The following is a 24,771-nucleotide window of genomic DNA, read 5'->3' on the forward strand; positions in this document are numbered from 1 at the left end:
GCCATTTGAAACGCCTATGGGTATTTCAGATATCTGTCCTATGCTGGCAGATATGACACAGGACCTACAAAAAGCTCATGCCTTTCTAGATTGACAGCTGAGACAGATCATTTGGAATGGCAACTAGACTCTGATATTTAAACTGAATCTAACTCTTAATTTCCAGTCCAACTAATTCTGCACAACTGTCCACTGATGCTTCAGAATACTAATTAACTGCCATGCTGCGCCTTTATGTGTTTACATAGTAATATACATTCACATATGTACTTAATGCTCAGAACCTTATAAATAAGTCATGCTGTCACTAGAAGATGTAATCACATTTGCAGGCTGAATACACTAAGGCATCACACTGAAAACTAGTCTTTTATCATAACCAGCTTTCTATCTGGAAAAGAGTAGTCTGCTATCTTTGGTCATGAATGCTGTTAAGACAGATTCTGACATATTCCCTTCCATTGGTTTTCAGAGATTGTTAAATAAAAGGACGATTTAGACTTAAAATTTAACAGATGCCCTGAAGGCTCACTTCAGAAACCAACTGATAATAGATTCAAAACATTAATTTACTCAATCACAAACATAGTTTAGAATTACACAGCAAAAAATAACTATTAGGTTAGATAGTTTGTAATAGAATAACTATTATTAGGAGGCTCAGCAAGAAAAATAACAACCTTATGTGTCAGCAAGTTGCAATTGACCAAACACCTGTGGCCTACCACATTGAGCATTTTCAGAAACCATGGTTAAACTCAGGTTTGAACAATATTTGTTTTGCTGAAAGTACAGATGTCACCTAGAGATCTTTTCATGGCTATGCTTGCTTCATAGTTGATGTTTAACTGGGATAGAGGCAATTTGCAAGTTACATCTTTCACAAATCCTTCATGGGATATGTGGGCTCTTCCAGTAGGACCTCTGCATTGTTAAAATTACCTGTGTGAGGGTTTGAGTGCAGCATAAAGGTAAAGGGCACAATAGTTCACGTTGTTATTTTGGTACACTGATTACTTACTTTCCAAGTCATAAAAGAAACTGAAGCACAGTACAAATACTGCTCTTAAATAGGTTAAAGTATTCCAAGCCAAAAGGAAATACTTTAATAAAATCTTGCCTACAGTTACTGCCATCAAATTTCATCCATTCATATTTGCAGCATGACACCATGAACTACAGCTGTTAAAAACACATCCAACTCTATTTGAAGACTTAAGTATCAATGTAATAATCTGAGAAGTTATTCTAATTCAGTCAGTTCACATTTATACTTGTGTAGTTTTATCATCCAGTGTTTGTTCTTTACATTCATCTGGAAAGGTTAAAAAATTATGTTGTAAGAAATCCTCCCATAAAGGGGTTTTGCAGTGATGATACAGTGTCACGCTAAAGCAGGTTTTCAAGCTCTTTTGTCTCTATAGCTCTTATCTGAAATATTTTCTTTTTTTTCTTAATTCTTTTCTGAAATATGGCCAGTAGAATTTGAGTAGAAGACACTACTCTTTTGGAGTACCTAAAAAGTTCTTTAGATTCCGAGTTTCATTATAGGAACATATCTCAGATCCGAGATATATTTTTTTACTTTCATATTTTACGAAATTCAGGACAGCAATGTTATGGTCCTTTACTTGTAATTCATCGTGAGAGTTAAACTCATCTTTAAATCCTGAAAATACACTAAAAGACTACTTTCATTTTGATTAATTTGTTTATAAACTCCTCTGCCCCTAACACAATCTATTATGAGGTAACTTTCATTCAAAAAGAAGGAAAATTCATTTGGCACAGCACCATTTCCATCAGCAAAAAAAGGGAATGTATTAAAAAACTATATTACACCGTACCTGTCCCTGGTATAAACCAGCATCTTGTATGGTACTGTCTGGTTTATTCAAAGGTTCAAAAGTATTACTCATGTATTTGTTCCACAATCTGGTCTCTTTTTCACCTGGAATATTGAAGATTTTTCTTATCTCTTTTTCAATTGTATCTGTTTTGAAAGAGAGAACACAAGTTCAGCATTTCACTACACAGTCTAAGGCTGAATAAAGCATCAGAATCACCTACTTTTTCTTATATTCAAAAGATGAATGAAACTGTAGGAACAGCCATGCAATTACATCATGTTGTAGGACAAGCAGGAACTTGCTAGTTTGCTTGCCTTTAAAATGGAAACAAACAGCGAGAGGACTATTTTACTTCCTCCTGAATCTCTCAGCAAAGCAGACCAAATAAAGCCAAGTTGATAAATAAGAGATGACAAGAGGTACCTAGGCATCTATCTACAAATTTCTCAAAGTGTGGTAACACAGGAGTATGGATGGATAGGGAACGATTAGAAGTGAGAGTGGCAGGAAAGGCAAGTCATTCTGGCTTCTCCCTAAATCAAACCTTTTTTGATTTTTACTCTTCTACTACCCATATCTCAGTGTCATTAGCACTAACTGCAATATAAATTTTAATTTACACACTTACAGAAATGAAAAGACTACTCTGTGCAACTGAAGTGCATATATTTGTTTTAGAAGGACGATGAAAGATTTTATGTGCCTCCAAAATTTTAACACAGAAAGGAATACCAGCTCCTTCTCTGCTCAAAAGAAATATAAACAGTTTTACATAATTTTAAGGTAGAAATATTGGCTACAATTGGAATTTAAGAAGTTCATCATTAACTCAGATCCCCTTACACAAAAATAATCATTAATGAGCTATTTAATTTTAACTAATATGTGCAGTGCTATACTGTACTATTGAAAAAAAGAAAAAAAATCCCTTCAGGAATCAGTTACTTTTTCACTTTTAAAAATGATTTTATTTTTTCTAGCTCTTTTTTTAAGATCCAGACTTTTCTGGATGTCCTGGCTAGGATGGTCCTGCTTGGTGCTCTCCATAAAAAGCTTTAGCTTCAGAAAGGGTGTATTTTTAAGGCTTCCAAGAGCCTGTTAACCACAGCTCAGGTAAGCAAATAAGGCCAGTGCCTGCAAAGGAGTTATTAATGAGTCTGAGTGTTTCTCAATACTCTCTCTGACGATTTTCTTGTAACTATAATTCTCTAAGAAAAAACGAATACAGCTCTAAGTAATAGTTATTCTAAAATGCCCTGGTTCTGATTAGAGAAAGAAAATATCGGAAATTCATCTGTTACCTATAATTCCAATGATACAATTAAATTTAGTATAGCTGAAAAATAAGTTGGATTTGGTCCTCAGGGAAGGATAATGTTTAGCGGGTTTTGTTTTCAGTTTCTGGCTTTGCTTAGAGAATAATGAAGTACATCTTCCCAAGTTAAATCAGATCTTAAAAAGGCCAATTAACATACAATACTGATGTCTTGTTTCAAGGACAAATTAGATAATTTTAAAGTTTTAATTCTAGACCAAGCAGATTATTACTTGTTTAACTTAAAGAATAAAATATGTATTTAACAAAGTAAAATTATTCTGTTTTTAAAGCCAGCAATCTGAAAATAATTAAAGGAGAGCAAGTGTTAAGTCACTACACATAATGTAAAGAGAAACAAACAATGAAAACACTGCACTGTCAGAGAATATAAACATAGAGTTTATATTCTCTGGGCATAAAGTGCCAAGGGCAAAAAGTACAACTCTACCTACACATATACAGAGGACTGAAAGACTCTTATCTAAGATACACATATATAAATACACCAAAAATTGAATTTATATGATCAGTAATATCTTTCTGTAGGTTCTGATTGTTATTTTCAAAGACAAATTTATCAAAATATCGTTTCAAACAATGACACAATGCTCAAAGGGTAGGCAAAATAACTACAGATAAAACTAGGTTAAAGGTTTAATACAAGACTCAGTTATTGGAAAAGACTATGCCTGAAGAGCCACTTCATAACTCAAAGAATACTGCTTTAGTAGGTCAAATTTAGCCATTAATTAATCAATTCAGTTCATTGTTGTGTTTTTGTAATATGGTAGGGGTTGGAAGGGACCTTTAGAGATCATTTAGTCCAACTCCCTTCTCAATCAGGTTCACCTAGATCAGGTCACACAGAAACGTGTCCGGCAGGTTTTGAAAACCTCCAGAAGTTTTCCTTTGTCTTTATACAACTAAAAAAACCCCTCAACTTTGTCTTTTATATAAAAGATATTATAACTAAAAAGTGTCAGCAACTGCAAGATACAAATGAAAATGTGAAAAAATATATTCCTTGCACACCACAAGCCAAGAAAAACTATTATGTAATCCGATAAAGACAATGAGAAACATCACACTGTCCATTTACTAGAATGTGCAAACCTCTGGAGTTAAGACAGATGCCCAAGTAATAAAGCACACAATTATTTCTTTAAAATTGTATTAATTATCCCAACTATTTCAAATAATTTAACTTTTAATTTTGACACAAACAAGACTAGTCCCATTTTTTTTAAGGGTTAGAATGCCCATCTACTGTTTTACCTGAAGACTTACTTATTTAGACCTTGCTATCGAATACTGTTTAAACTAGTAACAATCTTGTATTTTTAAAAATAGTTGTGCATACCTATTGTATCAGCTTTACTAAATCTTCGTGTGACAACATTGTTCATATTTCCATTTTCACAAAGCTTTAATTCCGTTAGATATACTTCTACTTTGCAGTGTTTTACAAACATACCCTGTTCAACGACCTGAAAGACAGATTGAGATCAAGTATCAGTCCAAATACGTTTTCATATACACACTTCAAAATATTGTGGAGAGTTCTTCAAACATCTGAAGTTCAGGGAATACAAGACACTTACCAAAAAAATCCTATAACTTTTAAGAATTATAATGAACCAAAAACTAATTTTTCCCCAAGACATCCTACCTGTGTATAACGACATTGAGACTTTCAAAGTTTTAAGTACAATAGAGCTCAGAAACACACATACTTAGCCAAAAGATAAGATAACGTAATCAAAAGATAAACACCAAAAGTTATTTTTATTTCAAAACACATTTTTTGTATGCTACTTCCTCAAAACATGAAGAACTAGTTTTCACAGTTGAAGAATATTGATCAAAAGCAGAATACAAGCTAATAAAATCTGGATTCATATTTTTAAACAAATCTTACAAAGCTTCCACTTATACTCCAAGAAGAATACCTTCATTTGAAATTTCACCTACTCATTACAGTTCTTTATTACATGTTCTTTTTTGTAACATCTATTACAAAATATATAAATACATAGGATTTTTTAAAAAGGAAAGTAAAATGTAGGAAAAAAAAAATACTCAGGGTCACCTCTGAAATGTTTTTTCCCTTTGATCTTCCAAAGTGTAACTGCAGTACTTGGTCATGTAGACTGTTCCAAAAATAATCATTGGCCTGATATGTGATACATCTGACAAATACGGTAAAAAAAAAAAGCGCCACCAGCTAACTGCTAGGAGAGACGTGCTCTCTGCTGTACAAACCTACCTTGTACGCATGTGCCATGGGGGGAGAAAAAAAAAGAATTAGCTAATCATTTCATTGCTGTTCAGTAGTTTGCCTTTCACAAAGGCATTTTGCATTTAACAGAACTACAGTATGCCCAAGACATTTCTGAGAATAAAACTGACACTGTAGTGGTTGTATTACCACATCCTATTACATAAAGTCATAGGACCACTGAATAGTTTGGGTTGGAAGGGACCTTAAAGATAATCTAGTTACAGCTCCCTTTCTGTGGACAGGGATACCTTCCACTAGACCAGGTTGCCAAAGGCCCATCCAACCTGGCCTGGAACACTGCCAGTCACAACCTCTCTGGGCAGTTGCTCCAGTGCTTTATCACTCTCACAGTAAAAAATCTATTCCTTAAATCTAATCTAAATGTACCCTCTTTCAGTTTGAAGCCATTAACTCTTGTACTGTCACTACAGAAGTCCCCTTCTGGCTTCCATATAGGCCCTTTTAGGTACTGGAAGGCTGCTATAAAGTCTCCCAGAGCCTTCTCTTATCCAGGCTGAACACACCCAGCTCTCTCAGCCTGTCTTCTTAGGAGAGGAGCTCTAGTCCTCTGATCATCTTCGTGGCTCCCCTCTGGACTTGCTCCAATGGGTCCACAATGTTATTTGACATGGATCAAATACAATATTGTATCAATTGAAACTCTGAATCCACATTTCAAAAAAGTCGATGTAACAAAGGGGACGAATGAAAGGCATCATCCCACGTCTAAGAAAATATATTAAGGCAGACAGGAGAAAGAATCATGAACAAATGATGGAAGCATTCAAAAGAAAAGGTCTGAACTGGAATATGCATCTCAGAGGATAACAACTGTACACACTTGCAAAAAATAATGAAATTATGCCAGTTTACCTGGCCACCCATTATACTTCATGTGTTTTTCTAGTGGATGATGATAGAAGAATGTTCAGTTTGCTAATGTCCATCTTCAGGAAGAACAGCTACAAGTTGGTAACAGTTGTATCTTTAAAGAAGGAGAGCCATTTAAATGGATTTTAGCTCTTACAGAACTAGAGAAAAAGAGAGACTTTCCAAGGATATATCTAAAAATATCTCTTTTATTGTTTAAAAAAGAATCTTAAAAATAACCCCAACAAACTAATTCTACTGCTCACCAAATGAATCTTGAAGACACAAAAGTTTTTCTACAGCTACATCTGGCATTAGTTTTAAAGGAATCCACTTAATGTAAGCAGCCAACATATATGTAGGTAGATCATACCCATATGATAGCAGGAAAGAAGTTATATTACACCAGAAGTAATATCCAACTGTATTCTAATCACAACATTCTTTCAGTAGTTTTTTAGGAATTTAAGACCAACTGAAAGCATATGCTGTAATTGCCAATTTAGAAATGTCAAACATACAAAAATGTATATGATAAATAATTCAGTCTAGGGAGGATAAAACTGTAATGATTAACTTGAAAATCTTAAGAAATGATGCAAACAAAAAAGATTGTATAATAAACTGGTAAAATGTCTTACCACCTTAATAATAAGTATGGTATGTGCTGGAGCAAACAAAAATTATCATTAATTTTTTGAGTTGTCTCAGATTGACAGAGGGCCATAGCATGCACCATACCATGGACGACTACTTGTGCTGAAGGAAGACTTTTCCTAAAAAAATAATTAAAAAATTAAAATGCTCACTCCCTTAGCAAGCCACTGAACATGGAAGACTATCCTTATCACAAAAAGAACTACTAATTACTCTGCCAGTGTTACAATTATCAAAGCTATGCTTTTTCCTAATATAAATATAGTTTTGGGGTTTTATACTTAATTATGAAATCATTTGCATTACTAGACTTACAAGTTTCTAAAGCAAGTTGTTCTTGAAATAGAGGGCTTACTTAAAAAAAAAAAAAAAAAAATTCCAAACCCAAAATCTTTGCATCCTTGTTTCTTAATATTAAAAACTTAAGCATCTGAAATCTGAATATCTATAAGCAACTAAAGCGGGAGTTGTCTATATGGTTATCATAGGTCTGGTCTTAAAAACCTTCTAATAAATTCCTGTGCAACTGTTGCATATTTGCAGGACTGTATCTGAATCATATTCATCCCAGAAGGTAATTTAAGAGTACCTTGCGTGCTATTGGCTCTTGACCTTCCATCAGTGTGTACCAGCTAACTAGCCTATTCCAGCCTTCAGTTGGCAAAAGGATGTAATCCAGCTCATCAATGAGATGTTCCTTGAGAGACTGAGAATCACCATCTAGAAGAGAAAGATATTTTTACTTGAATGCAGTAATTCTGTTACTTGAATTTTCATGTAACATTTTTAATATAAATAGCAAGCAAAATATTTTCTGAGTCACAGTTATGTTATCAGTATTACAGTGCTCAAAGCAAAACTCTTCTGAAATTATTTAGGCAAGCTATCCAATTCATGTACAGCACATCTAATACAGGTATCATGCCTACACTCAGAAAGCCAAGTGTCAACTCCATATTCTCATGCAATCATAAGCCCCTAACTTGTTAGCACACACCATCATAGCCTTCAAAGAAACTAATCCATTTCTCCACCCACTTCACACATATTCCCGGATCACCATGGAGACTTCCACTTCATGCTGCAGTTACATCCTTCACTAACAATGCAGGAATGGCAAACACAGTAGATCCAAGACAAAGTTCTACGACATTCACTCCATGTCAGAACGCGAAAGTAATAGTGGCATAACCCTCCTACTTAAACAAAATTCTTCACAGGGACAGTGAGATGTAATACTTGAACGAAATACAACTTGGCAACCTCTTTACATAAGTAGCACGCTTTTAGCTTTGATTCAATCCTCATTACAGTAGTAAGAAAGCAGCTATCCTATATGTGTAAAGAAGTGATTCCAGATCTAAGCCACTGTGAGCCTCAGACAATCAGGGCAGCCGTCTTTCCATTTGGAAGTACCCAAACATCCCTCTGTAGAGAGGAAGATCAAACTGGAAGACCCACAGATTTGTCTCCAAACCATGAATGAGGATGACAAAGTTACTGATGTATGAAAATAAACAAACTATATATAACGAATAGATTGTAATAAATATACAGTCTATTTATTTTCATTTTCCTGTGTGGGTGACCTGCAGAATTACCCACTACATAATTAAAACTGAGCATAAAAGTAACCTTAAATAATCTCAAATTGCTTCAAGTATTGGTCATCCTCCTGGATTATATTTTTTAAATAATACTTCTAAGCAAAATTAATACTATTAGTTACATTTTTCTGCAAGGATAAAAAAAAAGTGTGCATTAAGCACATATGACAAACATTAAGTTTCACTCATTTTATCCTGTTTCTGCACTTTTCTTTCTTCTCCTTTGTAGAGATTGAACAAACACAGCATATTGCAACTTCAATTCAAAAAAATACCGAGCATCAAAAAAAAGGCACACTTAAAAATTACAGGTCCTTTAATAACAGTAAATCTTCAGTTTTTTGGGGTTTTTTTTGGTGCAAGAATTTAACAAAATATGTTTCAATGTGACCTTTTCTGTAGGAAAGCAACATTACTGTAGGAAAGTAACACTACTGAGGACATTTAAGAAATGTGTTTGCTTCCTGGTGGGAAGACTAAACAAGATTTAGTTTACCAAGACCCTAGAAAATCTCCCTTCTCTACCTGCACTTGTTGCAACTTCAGTTGGATTAAGGGGTTTGGAATTTTATGGGAAAATATGGGCAAAGAAGGATGTATACCTTTCTTCTGCTCCTGTTATCACTGGTGTTTACCCTCTCTTTCTTTCTACATCTAAGTATACCTTGATGTGTGAGCAAAACATGAGAGATGCATATCATTCTTAGTTTCTATATTTTATGTGTGATGTTAGTTACTACCATTAGCAACTGAGAAATGGCTAAAAGATTCTGTTTCCATAATATGTAATCAGTGTTCTTTAAAGATAACTTCATGCAGTCCAGAAGGTACTATTTGGTTTCCCTTCACTTTCTTCAATAAAAATCATCAATGACCTAGTGGGAAGAACTAAGCACAAACCCTTCTAACAGCAACAAAAATCCCAAGACACAGACCGGTCAATATCTGTTTCATCCTACCTGTACAAGTAACAATTTTCAAGACTCAAATTTTTATTCAAAATTGTGTTCATAGGAAAAAATCTATATGCAAGAACTATGTCCAAAAAACATTTGCTGAAATAATTCGACTTGCACTATCAATGCTTACTTGGCCCACTCAATACTATATGCATATGGTAGTTCCATTATACCTGGGCAGGTGGTGTGTAGAAAAACTTGTAAACACATCCTTAGGTCCATGTATCTCTAAAATGTTCATACTGTATTTGTGTACTGATCTGATATTACTACAACAGTTTACAGTGAGAAGATGGAATTTGGGTTCCATTCTATATCTCTAAAATCCCCAACATTTTTTTCTAGCTTAATTTTTTCAGAATGTTATTCCATCAAAGTTGTCCCCTGACTCTGATGACTCAGTACCTCTTATGTAGCACTGTTTTCTACGATAAACAGGTATTCTAAATGACTACTTCCTTGTGTTTTCTTTTCTAATCTAACATTGACTGTATAGGTCTTCTTCTGAAGACAGCATATGTGCATTCCACTACATGCAACAACATTTTTGTATATGTTGAGATTAACTAAAACCTCTCCCGGTTACTTTTCATTGCTTTCACTTCATCCAAACATTCTGAGAACAACACTTAAGCAATATAGATACAATATACTGCTGCACTTTGCTGGAAACAATTTTTCTTGAATTTAATAATTTTCCTTATCACTGCATCACACTGCAGAATATCCGAGAAGGTACACCCATTTTAGTTTATTTTATTCTGAAATCAGATCAAATTTCCAGACTTCAGAAGAGCAGTATGAGTGCATACTAGACAATGCATTTCTCATAGGAAACCTACTACAGAGGACTGCTGCTTTGCAACAGGTGAAAGAGACAGCTACTATTTGCAGAGAACTAATGCCCTTAATTTAAAAACTGCCTTCACACAGCAACAGTAGTTGTCAGAGAGTGATAAGATGTATGATATCACTGCCAATGCAAGGCCACGGTTTTAAAACCATGAACAAGCAAAAAGTGAAGTTCATGGTAGGCATAGGAGAATAAGCTGAAGCTGCCTCACTGAGGACAAAAAGATCTTGTTACATCTGATTTCAAATAAAAGTATCACCTGAACTTGCCTGCCTCACTGCAAGATTTACAAAGGTGTACAAAAGAGTTAGATCCTCACACTTCAGGAAACAAAACACGTCATTTGGAGCAAAAAAAGACCTTTAAGTTTGTGGATGGAAGAGAAGATGTGGATGCATATGATGATACAGCATCTTCTTCAAAGGCACTAATATTAATGTTTGTCAGACATACACACACATTCACACCAACAACTTCTGCAACATGCTATGACAAGTCCTATGAAATATGTAATAATCTTTAACATTTAACTCTTAACATAACGAGATATTAATAAATTGTGAAGTTTCAAATGAAGAAAGTCTGAGTTCATCACAAACCCCATGCAACTGTAAAAATCTCTGTTACTATGTGCAAACAAATTATACAGTACTATTTCATTACATGTAACTGCAAAGAAGGAAACAAGTTGTGTGCTAAACTTTGTATCCACAAGATTCTGCAGATGAAATACTGACAGTCCTAATGGTATTTCAATACTGGACATTAAATACAGAATTTGATATAAAGTATGTAGGCAAGTATTCTGAGACCTGCTCCCACAAATCTGACTCCAACGCAGCAAAAGTCAGACCTAAGTAATTCTAACAGTGATGGGGCTTAACCATACTTAGAAGATCATAAAAATCCTGTACCATTTCACACTACTTCATATTACCAATGAACTACATACCTTTCTTCAACTGTTCTAGAATCAAAGTAAGAGTCTGGGGCTAATTTATAAAAACCAAGTTTAAAGTTCAAGTTAAAAATATTATTTCAAATCAAATAATTTATTTAAGCTAAAACAAATCTTACTGAATTTAGGGTAGCTATTTGTCAACTTGACTAAATTTTGACTCCCAAAGGTATCCCAAAGTGTTGTTATGTACCAGGAATTTGTACATTATTAAACATTCTGTAAACACTGCAGAGAAGTTTCACTAACTTTATTTATAAAATTGAAATTTAAGGGAAATCTACTCCAGTTCCCTTGTTGCAGTCTGAAAACAAAACCAAAAAGTTTCACCTTCATAAATGCTGATATTTGTTTACCCTATTAACTACAAAAGATGACGAATCTGTGACTAATTTACACTAAATGCCTGTATTGGCTTATTACACAATCAGAAGCAGTTACCTTTGAGAAGTCCAGAATTATCAATAGGACCAGGGTACACATTCTGATCTCCCATCTGGTATTTGTCCCAGCTGTCAAAACCAACATATTTTTTCCACTGCTTGAACCAGCGACTATCCACTAGATACCTTAAATGGAAGAAGACATAAAAGTTAATTATTGGCATGCTACTATTTCCTACTGTACCAATTCATTCATATTAACACACTTGTATCCATCAGCATTGCAGAACTGCTATTGTTTAACTGCCTGGTATGCTAATCATTATCAGCATCTCCTACCATCAAGAACTTTACTTGTGGGCAATTAAATATCCCACTAATCACAGTAGGCAAGTACAGTTTTTCAAGACTGCCAATACAGCATGGCAAATTAAAAACATTTCCCCTTTTATCATATCATCAGCTTTAATTCCTGTTCTCAATTGTGAATTCAGGAGATTTAAGTTAAAGCTTTGTAATTAGACATCCCTTTTTAAAAAATGAGAGAGCTCTCTCTAGTATTTTTTCCTACTGGAGGTTTATTTAGAACGTTCATATGCAAGTTGAAAAACTTTAGAACTCCAGTGTCCTGTCAAGAACCTGAAAGCCTAAATGTTTTCTTCCTTTAAGTCAGCATCAACACATAAAGTAGATGTTCTGCTTTTGAGGCAGTACTAGATGTTCCTCCCACATGTAATTATCAACTTCACACTCATATAAAGGGCTACCTTTTAACTCAGCTACACACTATTTCTACCCAGATTAAACTGTTGCCAGTCCGGCTTCTATGAAGCCCAGTGACACCTACATTTTATAGCTTTTTGTCCAGAACTTCTTTAAGATGCAAAATTTGTTCAGTGACCTTCAGACTGTATTTTACTGCTTTGGATGGTTTTTTTCTTTTAAGATACCATCCTCATTACTTCTCTTTCCTAAAGGTATGTATCTCCTTCTGTCTAGTCTGTACCAAAGTCTTTGCTACTACCCTAGTATATGTCAGAATATCACTATAAAGATGAAATGCTATGGTAATCTTCATTCATTTCTCCTGTATTTGACTACCAAACTCTTATTTCTAGCATACAATAATATTCCATTGAATCTTTAAGAGCTGTCAAAACTTCCTGGTGATTCAACTACTAGTCTGCTAATACATATAGCTTTATGAGGCAACCATTCTGTAGGAGTTACTCATGAACACCACGGAAAAACACAGAACAAAAACATTAACATCCACAGCTCTTGTTACCAATGAATTACAAACACTTTGCTTGAGTATATATTATACTGAATAGCTTTAAAAAATACATTTGAGGGGCCTTAAAGTTATGTTTCTACATGATCTAACAACAGTAAGAATTAACAAACATTAGTTATCTAAGTCTTGACTTATTTCTTGTCAAGTTCACTTTTTCCTCTTGTACACACTAAGCCTGGAGTCAGCCTCCAGAAGTGCCACTAGTAAATGCTCGGTAAAGAAGGAATTACTACTGAGTAGCACTCAGTCAGTGGGATCCTTCGAAGTCAACATCAGATTCTCTTTCAGTAAGTCCAAATCTTTCAGTCCTTTGGAAAGTAAGAAGGTGGCGACATTTGAAAGCTATACATAAGATCACTTTTGGATGCTTAATTCCTCCACATTCCTTCAAAGACATCAAAGGCAACTTAATATCTATGACAACAGCATCCCAATTCACAAGGTAAACAGTCTTGATTCAAAATATGATTACAGCAACAGTAATAGTTTGTTAACAAATTACTCCAAGCCTTAGCTTGTAACTACCCTAAGCATACAACATAAAGAGCAAAGCCACAGATGTGTCTCCACTGCTATAGACATAGTTCTGTCAGTGTAAGAACTTTGATTGGTGACCAAATTTCACCCTTACGACACCAATGTCATTCATAGTCTAGAGTATACACCTCGATCACCTCATCATATAACACTTGGTCTTGTACCTATTTTACTATCACAACCTGTTACAGTGCTCAAGAGTCATGAAGTTACTACCTGTTGACCATTTTGCTTTACATGCAAAAGAAGAATTTAGTGAATTTATATAGTCAAGGGGAAAAAAAGTAGATGTTCATTTTGAAAAATGCTAGTAGATGTGGGTAGCTCTGAATTCTTACAGTGAACTACTGGCATGGTGTATATATGTGCATACATATGCACACGTGCAAGTTTTATACATATTAAGCATTTTAGTGAGCATTCTGTTACTTCAATAGAAATCTGATATAGGTAAGAGAAGTTAGTTTGAGTTACTATGGAATACACTCAGAGTTGCTTTAATCTTTCCTCTTTACAAGAACTTGTTCTTCATGAATAAATGCTACTTTACCAATATGATTAGGGAAATGGAAATTTGTATTCAAATACCATATACTTCATCTCTATTGAAGAAAGATATACCATGTTATATGCTGAAGCATAAGAAGACAATGTAATTTATTTTTTAGTCAATGTTATGACATCCATGATACCATCAACACCTGAAAACTAAGTATTACCTATGAGGGGACATTCAGTAATTTAAGAGGAAAAGACACGTCTTAAACACAACTGTATCTGCTAAAATCTAATTTCTTAAATAAGATTTGGTTGATTTTTAGATCACTTTTTAGAGGAAAATTATTAAAAACTTTTAGCATGCACTTGAGACTAGATAATGCTTCACTGAGTAAATGTTGTCCCAGATACTAAAATAGGATACCATGTACCAGTTAAAACAGAGAAAAAAATCTGTACATTAAACTTGGTACAATGGTTTGCTTTTATTTTTGTTACTATTACCTAATACAGGAAAGAGTTCCAAACCAGTGATATATTACATCAGTTTTCTGAACTGTGGACCTGATCAAGAAAGCTGCCCCAGGACACCTAAACAGAGTTGAAAAATATGGTCTATCTGTTTTTTAAAAATAGGATTAACAAGTGTTTGCAACTTAACTCTGACAGAATCAAGATTTCACTCAAGCAGGAAACACAAAATTTGCTCCCTCAGATGTAATCAGTCCAAGCTAGCGAGCAAATCCACCTTTGGGATAAAACACATATGAAGGACTCGTAGTAGAAAGTGACGCAGAGAACTGTCTCAAATTCCTAGATGTGCTGCTTTGAGGTGCAAACCTTAAAAACTAAGAAAACTTAAAAAAAAGGTGAACTGATCAAATCTGAAAATGCTTGACATTTACTGGCATTTCAAATAAATCAGTCATCCAAACTGTTCCCAGTTCAAGTTTGGCCTACTTCAGTAACTCAAGTGTTTACTTCTGAGTGGAGCTTCAGGTCGCTTTATAAGTTGTATCTGCTCTTAGTCATAAAATGTTTCTTGCCTGTCTGAAGCAGATTATAATATAGAAGGTACAATTTATACTAGAGTCTCTTGAAATGTCAGATAATGAATAAGACATGAGGAAATGGAATGAAGCTGTGTCAGCAGAAGTTCAGATTGGACATTAGGAAAACGGTCTTCACTGAGAGGGTGACTGGTCACCAGAACAGGCTCCCCAGAAAAGTGGTAATAGCACCAAGTCTATCAGAGTTCAAGGAGCATCTAGGTAATATTCTTGGTCATACGGCTTAGCTTTAGGTAGTCCTGCAAGGAGCAGGGAGTTGGACTCTTGTGATCCTTAGGGGTCTCTTCCAACTTGAGATATTCTATGATTCCACAAAAACTTTATAACCCTCTAGAGCACAAGAGGAGCTTGTGTAACCAAGGTCTACGCTACCTTTGCAGACACACAACATATAAAAATTTGCATAATATCTTTAGTATATTCCACAATGGTGGAATTTGTTTTGATAATAAAGGCATGTGCTATGGTATTGTGTGGAACAGTTTCTGGTAATGGGGAAGGGGCTGTAAAGATGGTCCCTATAAGAAGTTGCTTAAAAACTCTCCCCAGCTCTGAGTCAGACCCATTTCTGGGACTGAGCCAATTAGATGCCTCCACGGTAACTTTTTAAGAAGAAGTGGCTGGAAGAGGAGGGTTCTTCCTGTTCCTTCTTGCTGTTCTTCCTCTCTGGCTGGTGGTGGTGCAAGGAGTTGGAAGAGAGAGAGAAGCGATCATGCAGACTCCAAGGTCAGCAAGGGAAGAGAGGATGAGGTGTGGTAGAGTAGAGACCTCCCTGCATCCTGTGGAGAGGGCTGGCGAAACAGAGATTTGTTTGCTCTTCATGAAAGAGTCCATGCCAGGGGCAGTGACTATGCCCAGAGGAGGCTGTGTCCTGTGTGAGGGACCCCATATAGGCAGAAGCTATAGCTGCTGGGAAGAACCCACACCAGAGAAGTTTAAGAACTGTGTCCCATGGGAAGGATTCTGTATTGCAGCAGAGGAAGACTGCAAGGAGTTGTCCGCCTCTGAGAAGAGAGAAGTGGCAGAGACCATCTGTGAGAGACTGACCGCATTCCCCATTCCCTACTCCCCTGAAACGTTGATGGGGAGGAGGTAGAGATATTGGGGGCAGTGAGCTGAGCCCAGGAAGAAAAGAGGGATGGGGGAGGGAGACCTTGAAGTGCTGGTTGCATTTTTCTCATCATCTTGCTCTCTTTTTGGTTTTTGTTCTGTTCTGTTTCTTGTAGGTAGTAGGATAAACTTCCCTTACTTTTCTCTCTGAGTACTGGAGTCTGTTTTGCCCAGAACCGTAATTGACAGTGAGCCCTCCCTGCCCTTGTCTTGACCCACAACATCCTTGGTTATCTTTTTTTTCCCCCTCCTATCTCACTGGGGCCTCCACTGTCCTAAGGAAGGTGGGGGTGGATTGGGGGCAGTGGACAACAGACTGTCATGGTGGTTCATTGCTGGCTGGGCAAAACCACAACATGGAAATTCCATGCAATGACATGACAACATATTTTATCAAAGTGTTCATTCTCCCTTTGATACAATACAGCTTTTGGTATCATATGGATTCACTATTATCACTACAGAGGATGACATAAAAGATGAAATTCTGAACCTTGCAAACATAAACACCAACAATACTCTCCTAACAGTGGCTGATGACAAAAGGCCTGACTTGAGACCTAAAGGTCCTTACAAATTGCATTTGCTCACCTTTCCATCTTAATTCAGGCTAGTGTGAATCCACTGATCATGCAAAGGGGATGAAAAACAGAATAAGGATTTTCTTTCATAACTTCTTCATTTCCTCAAAAAGCAATGATAACTGTTGGTCAGACCTAGCTCATCCCTTACAGAAGCTATTTTCCAATATTATATTCCATTTAGGCATAACTTTTATTAAAAAAAAACAAAACAAAACAAAATGAATTATTTAAACAATTTCTTCGCAAGTATTAACAATTACAAAGCACAATGTTTAATACTTCAATCTACTTTCATTTTCCTGTTTTCCTGTGCTCAGGTTGTTTTCAAATCACAGACTGCTTTTGACCTTAAACTCTTTCTTGTTAATATTATTTTCTTGTAAAAGAATATATTCCTCAAAAGCTATAAAAACATGTTACTTTCTCATTGTTAGAAGCAAAGAAGGTTTTTTTAGAACTACTGCAGAACAACATTAAAAAGTTGAAAGTCATAGCTATTTTAAACATGCTTTAGCTGAAGACACTAACCAGACTAAATCTATCTTTAGGATGAGTTTAGATCAGTTATTCCAACCTCATATGGCCTCTTAGACGAGAATATTGAGAAAACAGTTCACTGCAGGTGTCACTCCTTGCTCTCATTGACGTCGGACCAAATGGTCATTACTTCTGACATTTACAAAGGACTACTTATCTCTGTGATTAAAGGCTGTGATCTTGTTAATGCTTGTGTTCTCAATCGTTGGACTTCAAAGTTTCTCCAAGGTACTCTACAACTTACAGATACTTATTTTATTATTTTTCCCCAATAGGCATACCAGCAACAACTATTTTGATGCTTTTGCTCCTACTTAAAATATTAAAAGACGTCAGTTGTGTGTTGACATAATGCCAGACATTATATCCAAATCACACACACAGACACAGAATGTTTAGGGTTGGAAGGGACCTCGAAAGATCATCTAGTCCAATTAAAAACACTTCATCCTTATGAATGATCAAGAGTACAGACTAAGGGCAGCCCAAAATGGGATTACTTAACAGTCTTTGTACATTAACTTATAAGAATAAAAGAATGAAGTTATTACAACAGTTGTAGATGCACCTTCATTTCTTAAACAATTCAACAAATAATAAAAATAATAAACTTGCACAAGTTCTAAAATTTCACAGATGCATGACCATATATGGACATCATTCACTCCATGAAAGGAAATAATAGTACTAGCAGGAAAATTTCTAATTGATTTCTAAAATGCTCTCATGGTTTGGGACTTTTAAATGTAATTTAACTTCATCTGTGGTTTACTGTATGCTTTAATTTAATAAACCTTATTATCACGGTATGAACATCACAGAAGTACAACAGCCTTCACTCTTTACCTTAACACCGAGGCTGATAGAAAATATTAAACAATATGATGTGGTATTTCCTATTGCTGTCAAAAGCATTCTGAATGCATTCCTCTGTTATATATTAAACAACAGGTAACCTAGATTTATCTATATTGACTGACAGGTCAGACCTTTGACTTCAAAATCAAAGCAGTTAACTTTAATATGCAAAGAAGACACTTCATACAGAGATGCTTATTCCATCACTGTGTACTGCTGGGACATGCTATCTTCTGAACACAAGGTATTTCACTTTAAACAGCAAAACTGCAAATTGTCCAGAAAGACAGATGAGGATTTTTTTTTACCCCCCTCACTGTGCCTGAGTACAGATTAAGCAATACTGAGGGCAAAGTGGAACAACTGTATTGCTGAAAGCAAATAAGGACTCCTGTTTAAAAGCACAGCATCTAATTTTTGGTCTTGCACAATTGCAACTACAGAAATAAGAACGGGTTCGTACGTGTATCTCTACTCTGGTTAGGCTAATTAAAAGTGTTTGGCTAAGTACAGTCATGATTAACAGATGCCTTCAAAATTAATTTTTCTTTCAGAATTAACAACTTTTTGGAAATTCAAGATGGTAATAATTATTTTACTCTATCACACGTAAACCACACCATCATTTTATTCAGAATGTGGGCAAATCCATAAGAAAAAAATCCAACGGTCAAAGAGTATAAAAACCTGTATTTCTTAGTCCTCACTTTTAAGAAATCTTAGTTTAGATATTTCAGATTTTTCTTTAGAAAGAAAAGCTTTGTTCCACCAAATGCACCCAGATGATGTCAAGTCAACTAATCAGTCAAATTTCCCCTTTAGCTTCTCATACTCAGTTCCCACAATGTGCTGCAATAGCCTAAGCAGCACTTTACATATACCACTGAGAGGCTGACCTAAAAGCCCAATCCAGTCAAAACTAATTGACTGCATTTTTATGTTAAAATTTCTGTCTGAACATTACATTAACCATGTATTTTGTATACACTTACATATTTTCCATTTAAGTAAAGACTTCTCATAAAACAATAATCTAATAATCTCCTAAATCAATGTTTGACTTCCAATTTTCAGGCAAAAGCCCGACACAAACACAATTTTGAGTTTAATATGCTCTCTCCTTACACACCAATTAACAGAAGAAAACTGCACCTACACATTTCCATCGCAAGTATTCTCCCAGATTTTAAACCAGAACATTTTTTCTATTTTCAGAAGCTGTTGGTGAAACGCTGTACCATTTCACTTGAGGTGAGGCAAATCTAACACAAAACTTCAGTCACATGGTCTTAAAGTAAAAATCAGCAACTTAAAACTCATTTGAAAGAGGAAATAGCCAATCCTCAATTCAGTCCTTAGAACACTGACATAGTGTTCCTTATCTCTTGTAATATGAAGCCATTAGAACAGTTTAGGATATTATTCCAAATATTATTGAGGTACAGGTCTGCAACATCTCATCATGCTCTTCTGTGGAAGCAAGTAAAATTTTCCATTAATGTTAAATCTAGATGCTGTTCATGTACAGCACAATGACAGATGATCAAATGTGGAAAACACTGAGAAGACCATGGTGTAAAATGCTATTAAAGCTAAGCGCTTCAACATCAAGGTTATCATCAATGACGGGCACTGCAGAGCTTTCAACTGGGGCTATATATGCCTGTTCATCAATATTCTTGAGTTCTCATTGCCACCCTAGAATTAAAATGCTTATACATTTTTGGTAGGGAAATTCTTTAAATGCACTTTTAGAGGGGAAATAGTTTAAGTCTGAACTTTCCATATCTACTCATCATTCACCAGGAAGGATTGTTACTCTGCTTCACCTTTCACTTATTCTCTTCAGTGACTGAGTTTTACTATTAAACAGTCAATAAAATTATTACAGTGAAAAAAAAAGAGAATATTTTCTTCATCTGTCAAGAAATGTACAACAATAGTAACCTCTGTGGTCTCATCAGAACTTGAGAAGGGATCTATATCAGAGATACATTTGAAAGAACTCAGTATACCTCTGTAGTTTTCATAATCTCAAGTCTTAAAAATCAAGAACAGATTAAGAATCTATCTCGTCACTCTGTGAAGTCACGACAGGTACCAAAACTCACTGTCCAGCAAGGCTGGAAATCAACATCTTCCTTCTAGTCTATGTAGCTTCAGTTTACAGATAGTGTCTTAAATCTTTATCTGCTTGTCTAAAAATCCTTATCCTAGAAGACATCGTCTTATGTAAGTGTTTCAGCACAGGACTCAACATTCTATCAAAATAGACAAAGGCTCTTAAAGCTCTTCTCTGAAAAGCAAGGCTCCCATTCTGAAGGCATTCCAAATGAACACCTTCTGTTGTATGTGGACACCACAACTGGACAGTACAAACGGTTTCCCTTTCTGTATATTACTGTTTATAGTACATCTTTGTACTGCTGCTTGGTATTCCTATTCAAACATCCCATTTGTTTCCTTTGCCACAGCAAATAAACTCCTCATGATGGTTATTTGTCCACTCAGTCTAATTCAAACTGTTGCTTTTAAAAACACGAAATAACATCTACATTGCCTATTTGCAAATTGCTACAGCATGCCATAGATGAAAGAAGCACAGTGGGGAAATTCTGGGAGAGAGAAAAATTGGTGAACTGACTGCTAAGGCTGTACTCTTAGCCATTATTAGTCACTATTACACACTATAAGTGAGCTGCGTATTGGCAGGTGATATTTAGAAGCAAGAAATGTGGTCTCATGTTCTAGACCATGGAGGGTCAAAGTGTGTGAGAAGTAGCAAAGTAAAGAGCATGACAGCATTTGTAATGCCATATTTAAGTAACTGAGACAAGACCTCTAAGATAGCCACAGAAAAACAGGAACTGTGGGGAAAGCAGGGCTGGAAAATTTTACCTCAATATGGGTAGAAATCACAGAGATATTCATACAAGAATTGACAAGAGTCTTCAGCATCTCTTTAAACCATTCCAATATCGATAACTTTCAGTATTTAAAAACGTACCTCAAGTGACACTGTAAAACCAGAAAAACTTGGCAAGGTTGTCAAGAATACCACTGCAGCTATAAAGGCATGAAATAACATCATCAAGACCAGTTGGTCATGCAAATTATACAGTGGCTAATAAACTGATTAACATCAAGAGCACTTCAATTTCTGAGAGTGGATACGGGAAGACACTGATTGAGTTCAAATTTGTCTGCAGCTGTAACAACGAATATTTTTTATCTTTCTAAATGAGAGGTTAAAAAATCTCCACAAACAATAAAAACTCTTCTCGTTTGCCAAGAATTGGTAGAACTTCAAAACAATGAGAAGTAAACAGATCAGACCCTAAGACTCTAATACATACAACGAAATACAGTATTTCTTCTCTTCCAAAACACAATTTGAAGTCTTTCACCCACAGAATCTGAAGATCCTTTGGACAATATTGCAAGAAGATTGACTTAAATCTAATTCAAGTTCCACTGAATGACAGTTTGTTTTGTAAGCTGAATTCAATAAAAGTGGTCAACATTTTTTAAAACAATTGCTAAATGAAAGAGGTTCTTGCTTGGAAAAGTTCAAAACTTTTATGTTTATTTCATGTATTTTTAGAAAAATAAGACAAATGAAGAGATGGAAGAACGACTAATCTTTCCTAGTTTAAAAAGTTTTAAACTGCCCATAAAAAAAAAAAATCAAAAAAGACCACTGAGACAACCTAGCCCAAAATCTTGTCCCTAAGAACAGAGCAGTCAATAGCCTTGTCTGTCCATTGAAGCAATATATTTTAACCTATATTGTCTCCAAGATACTCTTAAAAACATCCAATGAAACAAATTCTACAGCCTACTAAACTGCCTGTTCAAATATTTTCTGATTTTATCAAATATTTTCCAACATCTAACTTTAAAAACACTGCAATTCATGTCAGTTTCATTTCCTTCTCTCTGTGATACACATGAACTAATGAAGAAATTCAGTGTCCTTCTTACAGATATTACAAGACTTGTCTCTCTGTCCTATTTAGTTCCTTTTTTCTTAGAGGAAACCCCCAAAGCTTTATACTTTCCTGATATAGCTTATTGTTCTCTGCACTTTCAATTCTTAAGAGCACGGAGAAGACTTTCAGTATAAGCCAGCAGTTTAAAAAAGGACTGTATTTTAGTGCTTTAAAGCTCAAATAGAACAAGCTAGTATGGCTTTGCTCACATTTTTTCAGAAGTATTTACTATTGAGTGAATGAAAATAGCAATTCTGAATCATGACTTAGAGCACTTTAACTGTTCCGTTTCTTTACTGAAGTCCCAAAAGATCAAAGCGCTACTGACAAAGTGAGCTCTGCAAAAAAAGTATTTGGACAAAACATACCCCTTAATTAGTGAAGTTAAATACACAGATGGAAGTATTAATCATATGAACAAACATACATACATCTGTGTGGCTAGATTTAATAGTTCATGAGCCAAAGCTATCAGAGCTTTACCATAGCTTATTCAGTCTTTAAACACTTGATTAATACCAGTGTCATAATCACAGATATTTCTTTTCAGAGAATTATTTTTTTAATGTTAAAATATTTAATGTACTAAAAAACCCCACAACACAGTTAACTTATTGTTTTAGTTACCATGTAAAGTTACTTTCACTTTGAATAATATTAACTGCTTGAGACCTTTTTTTAGTACTCGGGAAGTACCCAATAGAATCATCAAAAAAATTTTCTTAGAAGATTACAAGCCCTTTTACTACCACTGGCCATTTGCAACACTGCTATGCAAATTGATTTCCTTTTTCCAGTTGCTTGTACTTTTTCAGTTTCAGAGCAGCCTGTTCATATGCCAGAACTGAACATATACTCAGCAGTATTTGAATAATGCATCAGAATGTATGCTTCTGACACATGCTGCAGTATCAACACTGTTAAATATAGTCTTTTATAGAACTGGAACAGTGAGTGATGACAGCTGAAATGAGGTGGGCAAGTTCTACTTTTGTGTATTCATACTTAATTTTCAGTAAGTTAATGCTTCAGCCTTTGTCTTTGGGTGACAGTTTCACACAGGAAGAGATGAAGAGGTTGAGTGGTGGAAAAGTGTCAGTTCCTTTTTTTTTTTTCCCTCTAAAAAAAGAAACCCTAGCCTCAGAAAACTACAACTACAGGAGCTCAGTTACCAAATACATGCTAGAAAAAGATGTTTGTTTAACTTAATGATTTTCAACCACAAATTAGTCTGTTGACAATCTGCTAAGAAATATTTTCTGACCAGAAAAAGATTTTTTTTTTTTAGCCATCTCATGTGGAAGAAGCATCTTAAGGTTTATTTGCACCTTCAGGGGCTGTTTCTTAGGCAGTTAATCTGTTCATAGTCAACGTCAAATATCAACCAAGTGATCACAGCCCGGATGGGTTTCAGGGCACCCCATCCAGGACAGAGGCATAATTTCTGACAACTTGAATGTGACGCCAGGGCCGTTTCCTCCTTTCAGCCTGAATAACTGAAAAAACGTTTTGCAGCGGGGCTCCTCGCGGCCGCCTCAATCCCTGCTTCAGCATTTCTCCTCGTGAGCCCGCACAAGCCGCTCGCAGGCTTCGAGCTCCTCGTCCGTTGTAGGGGGCCGCCCCCCGGCACCGCGCCCCTCCAGTCCTGCCGCTCCCTCCCCTCCCCCGCCCCCAGTGCTGGGCAGGGAGCTGACCTCGGTGCCTGCCCCCGCCGGATGTCTCAGCGGCGCAGCGCGGCCCTCTCGGCCGCCAGCAGCACGGGCTCGGCCGAGGGCCCGCCGCACCGAGGCGGCCAGTCCTCTCCTAACGCAAGCTGAGGGACGTGGGTAGCGGGAAGCGGGCGGGAAGGCTGCTGCCCCCCCACACCCCATATCACCCCCCTTCCTCCCCCCCACTCCCGACAGCCGCCGGTACGCGCAGGGCGCCGGGCCGCCCCCCGGGGGCGCGAGGAAGTGGGGGGCGGGGGGGGAGCGGAAACTGAAGGAAAGGAGGTCGGTCTCTCCGCCGCCCAAGCGGCACCGGAGGCGGCGGAAGCCGCTCGCGCCGATCACCCCGGGCCTCCCGCTTCTCCCTCACCAGGTGTCGCCCTTGCGAAGGGCGGTTTTGAGCAGCGCCGCGACGTCCGTGCGCTGGGTCTCCAGATCCGCCGCGCCTCCCTCCGCCATCTTCTCCCCCCGGCAGCAGCGGCGGCGGCGGCTGGGGCAGGAGCGAGCCGCGCTGCATGCTGGGAGTGACGCCGACCGGGAGACGCCCTCGCCCCCCTCCCTTCCCAGAATCCGCAGGGCGGGGACCGAGGGGAAACCGGCGAGCCACCGCGCCGCAGCGCCCCCCGACGGCCGGGAGGTCTCGCTGTGTGGCGCGGACGCGCCTGCGCACAGCGCCGGCGGTGGGTGGCTCCTGGGCCCGGCGGGGGCTCTGGGGCGGAGCACTCTTTCCGTCGGGCGGGGGCAGCGTTGCGGGAAGGGGTTGTGTGGCGGCTCAGGGCTGTGTGACGGCCTGGCGGGGGCTCTGGGGCGGAGCACTCCTTCCGCCGAGCCGAGGTAGCGCTGGGG

The 24,771-nt window shown here is 37.0% G+C and overlaps 1 protein-coding gene across 4 annotated transcripts in view; it reads right to left on the reverse strand.

Moving 5' to 3' along the window:
* Positions 1-24,450, reverse strand: part of USP15 (ubiquitin specific peptidase 15) — a 61,670-nt gene extending 37,220 nt beyond the window's left edge. For all 4 annotated transcript variants that reach the window (XR_009820763.1, XM_062016961.1, XM_062016952.1 and 1 more), the window contains exons 1-5: positions 24,296-24,450; positions 11,795-11,922; positions 7,566-7,696; positions 4,529-4,655; positions 1,848-1,993 (exon numbers count right to left, since the gene is read on the reverse strand). Coding sequence is in view for 3 of the 4 variants with exons in the window: in XM_062016961.1 (XP_061872945.1) it covers positions 1,848-1,993; positions 4,529-4,655; positions 7,566-7,696; positions 11,795-11,922; positions 24,296-24,384 (621 nt within the window). In the remaining variant the exon portion in view is untranslated. The remainder of the gene's footprint in view (positions 1-1,847; positions 1,994-4,528; positions 4,656-7,565; positions 7,697-11,794; positions 11,923-24,295) is intronic.
* Between the last annotated feature and the right edge of the window lie 321 nt (positions 24,451-24,771).

This window comes from Colius striatus, chromosome 1 (assembly GCF_028858725.1).
Source record: "Colius striatus isolate bColStr4 chromosome 1, bColStr4.1.hap1, whole genome shotgun sequence".
In the NCBI taxonomy this organism is placed as follows: Eukaryota; Metazoa; Chordata; class Aves; order Coliiformes; family Coliidae; genus Colius; species Colius striatus.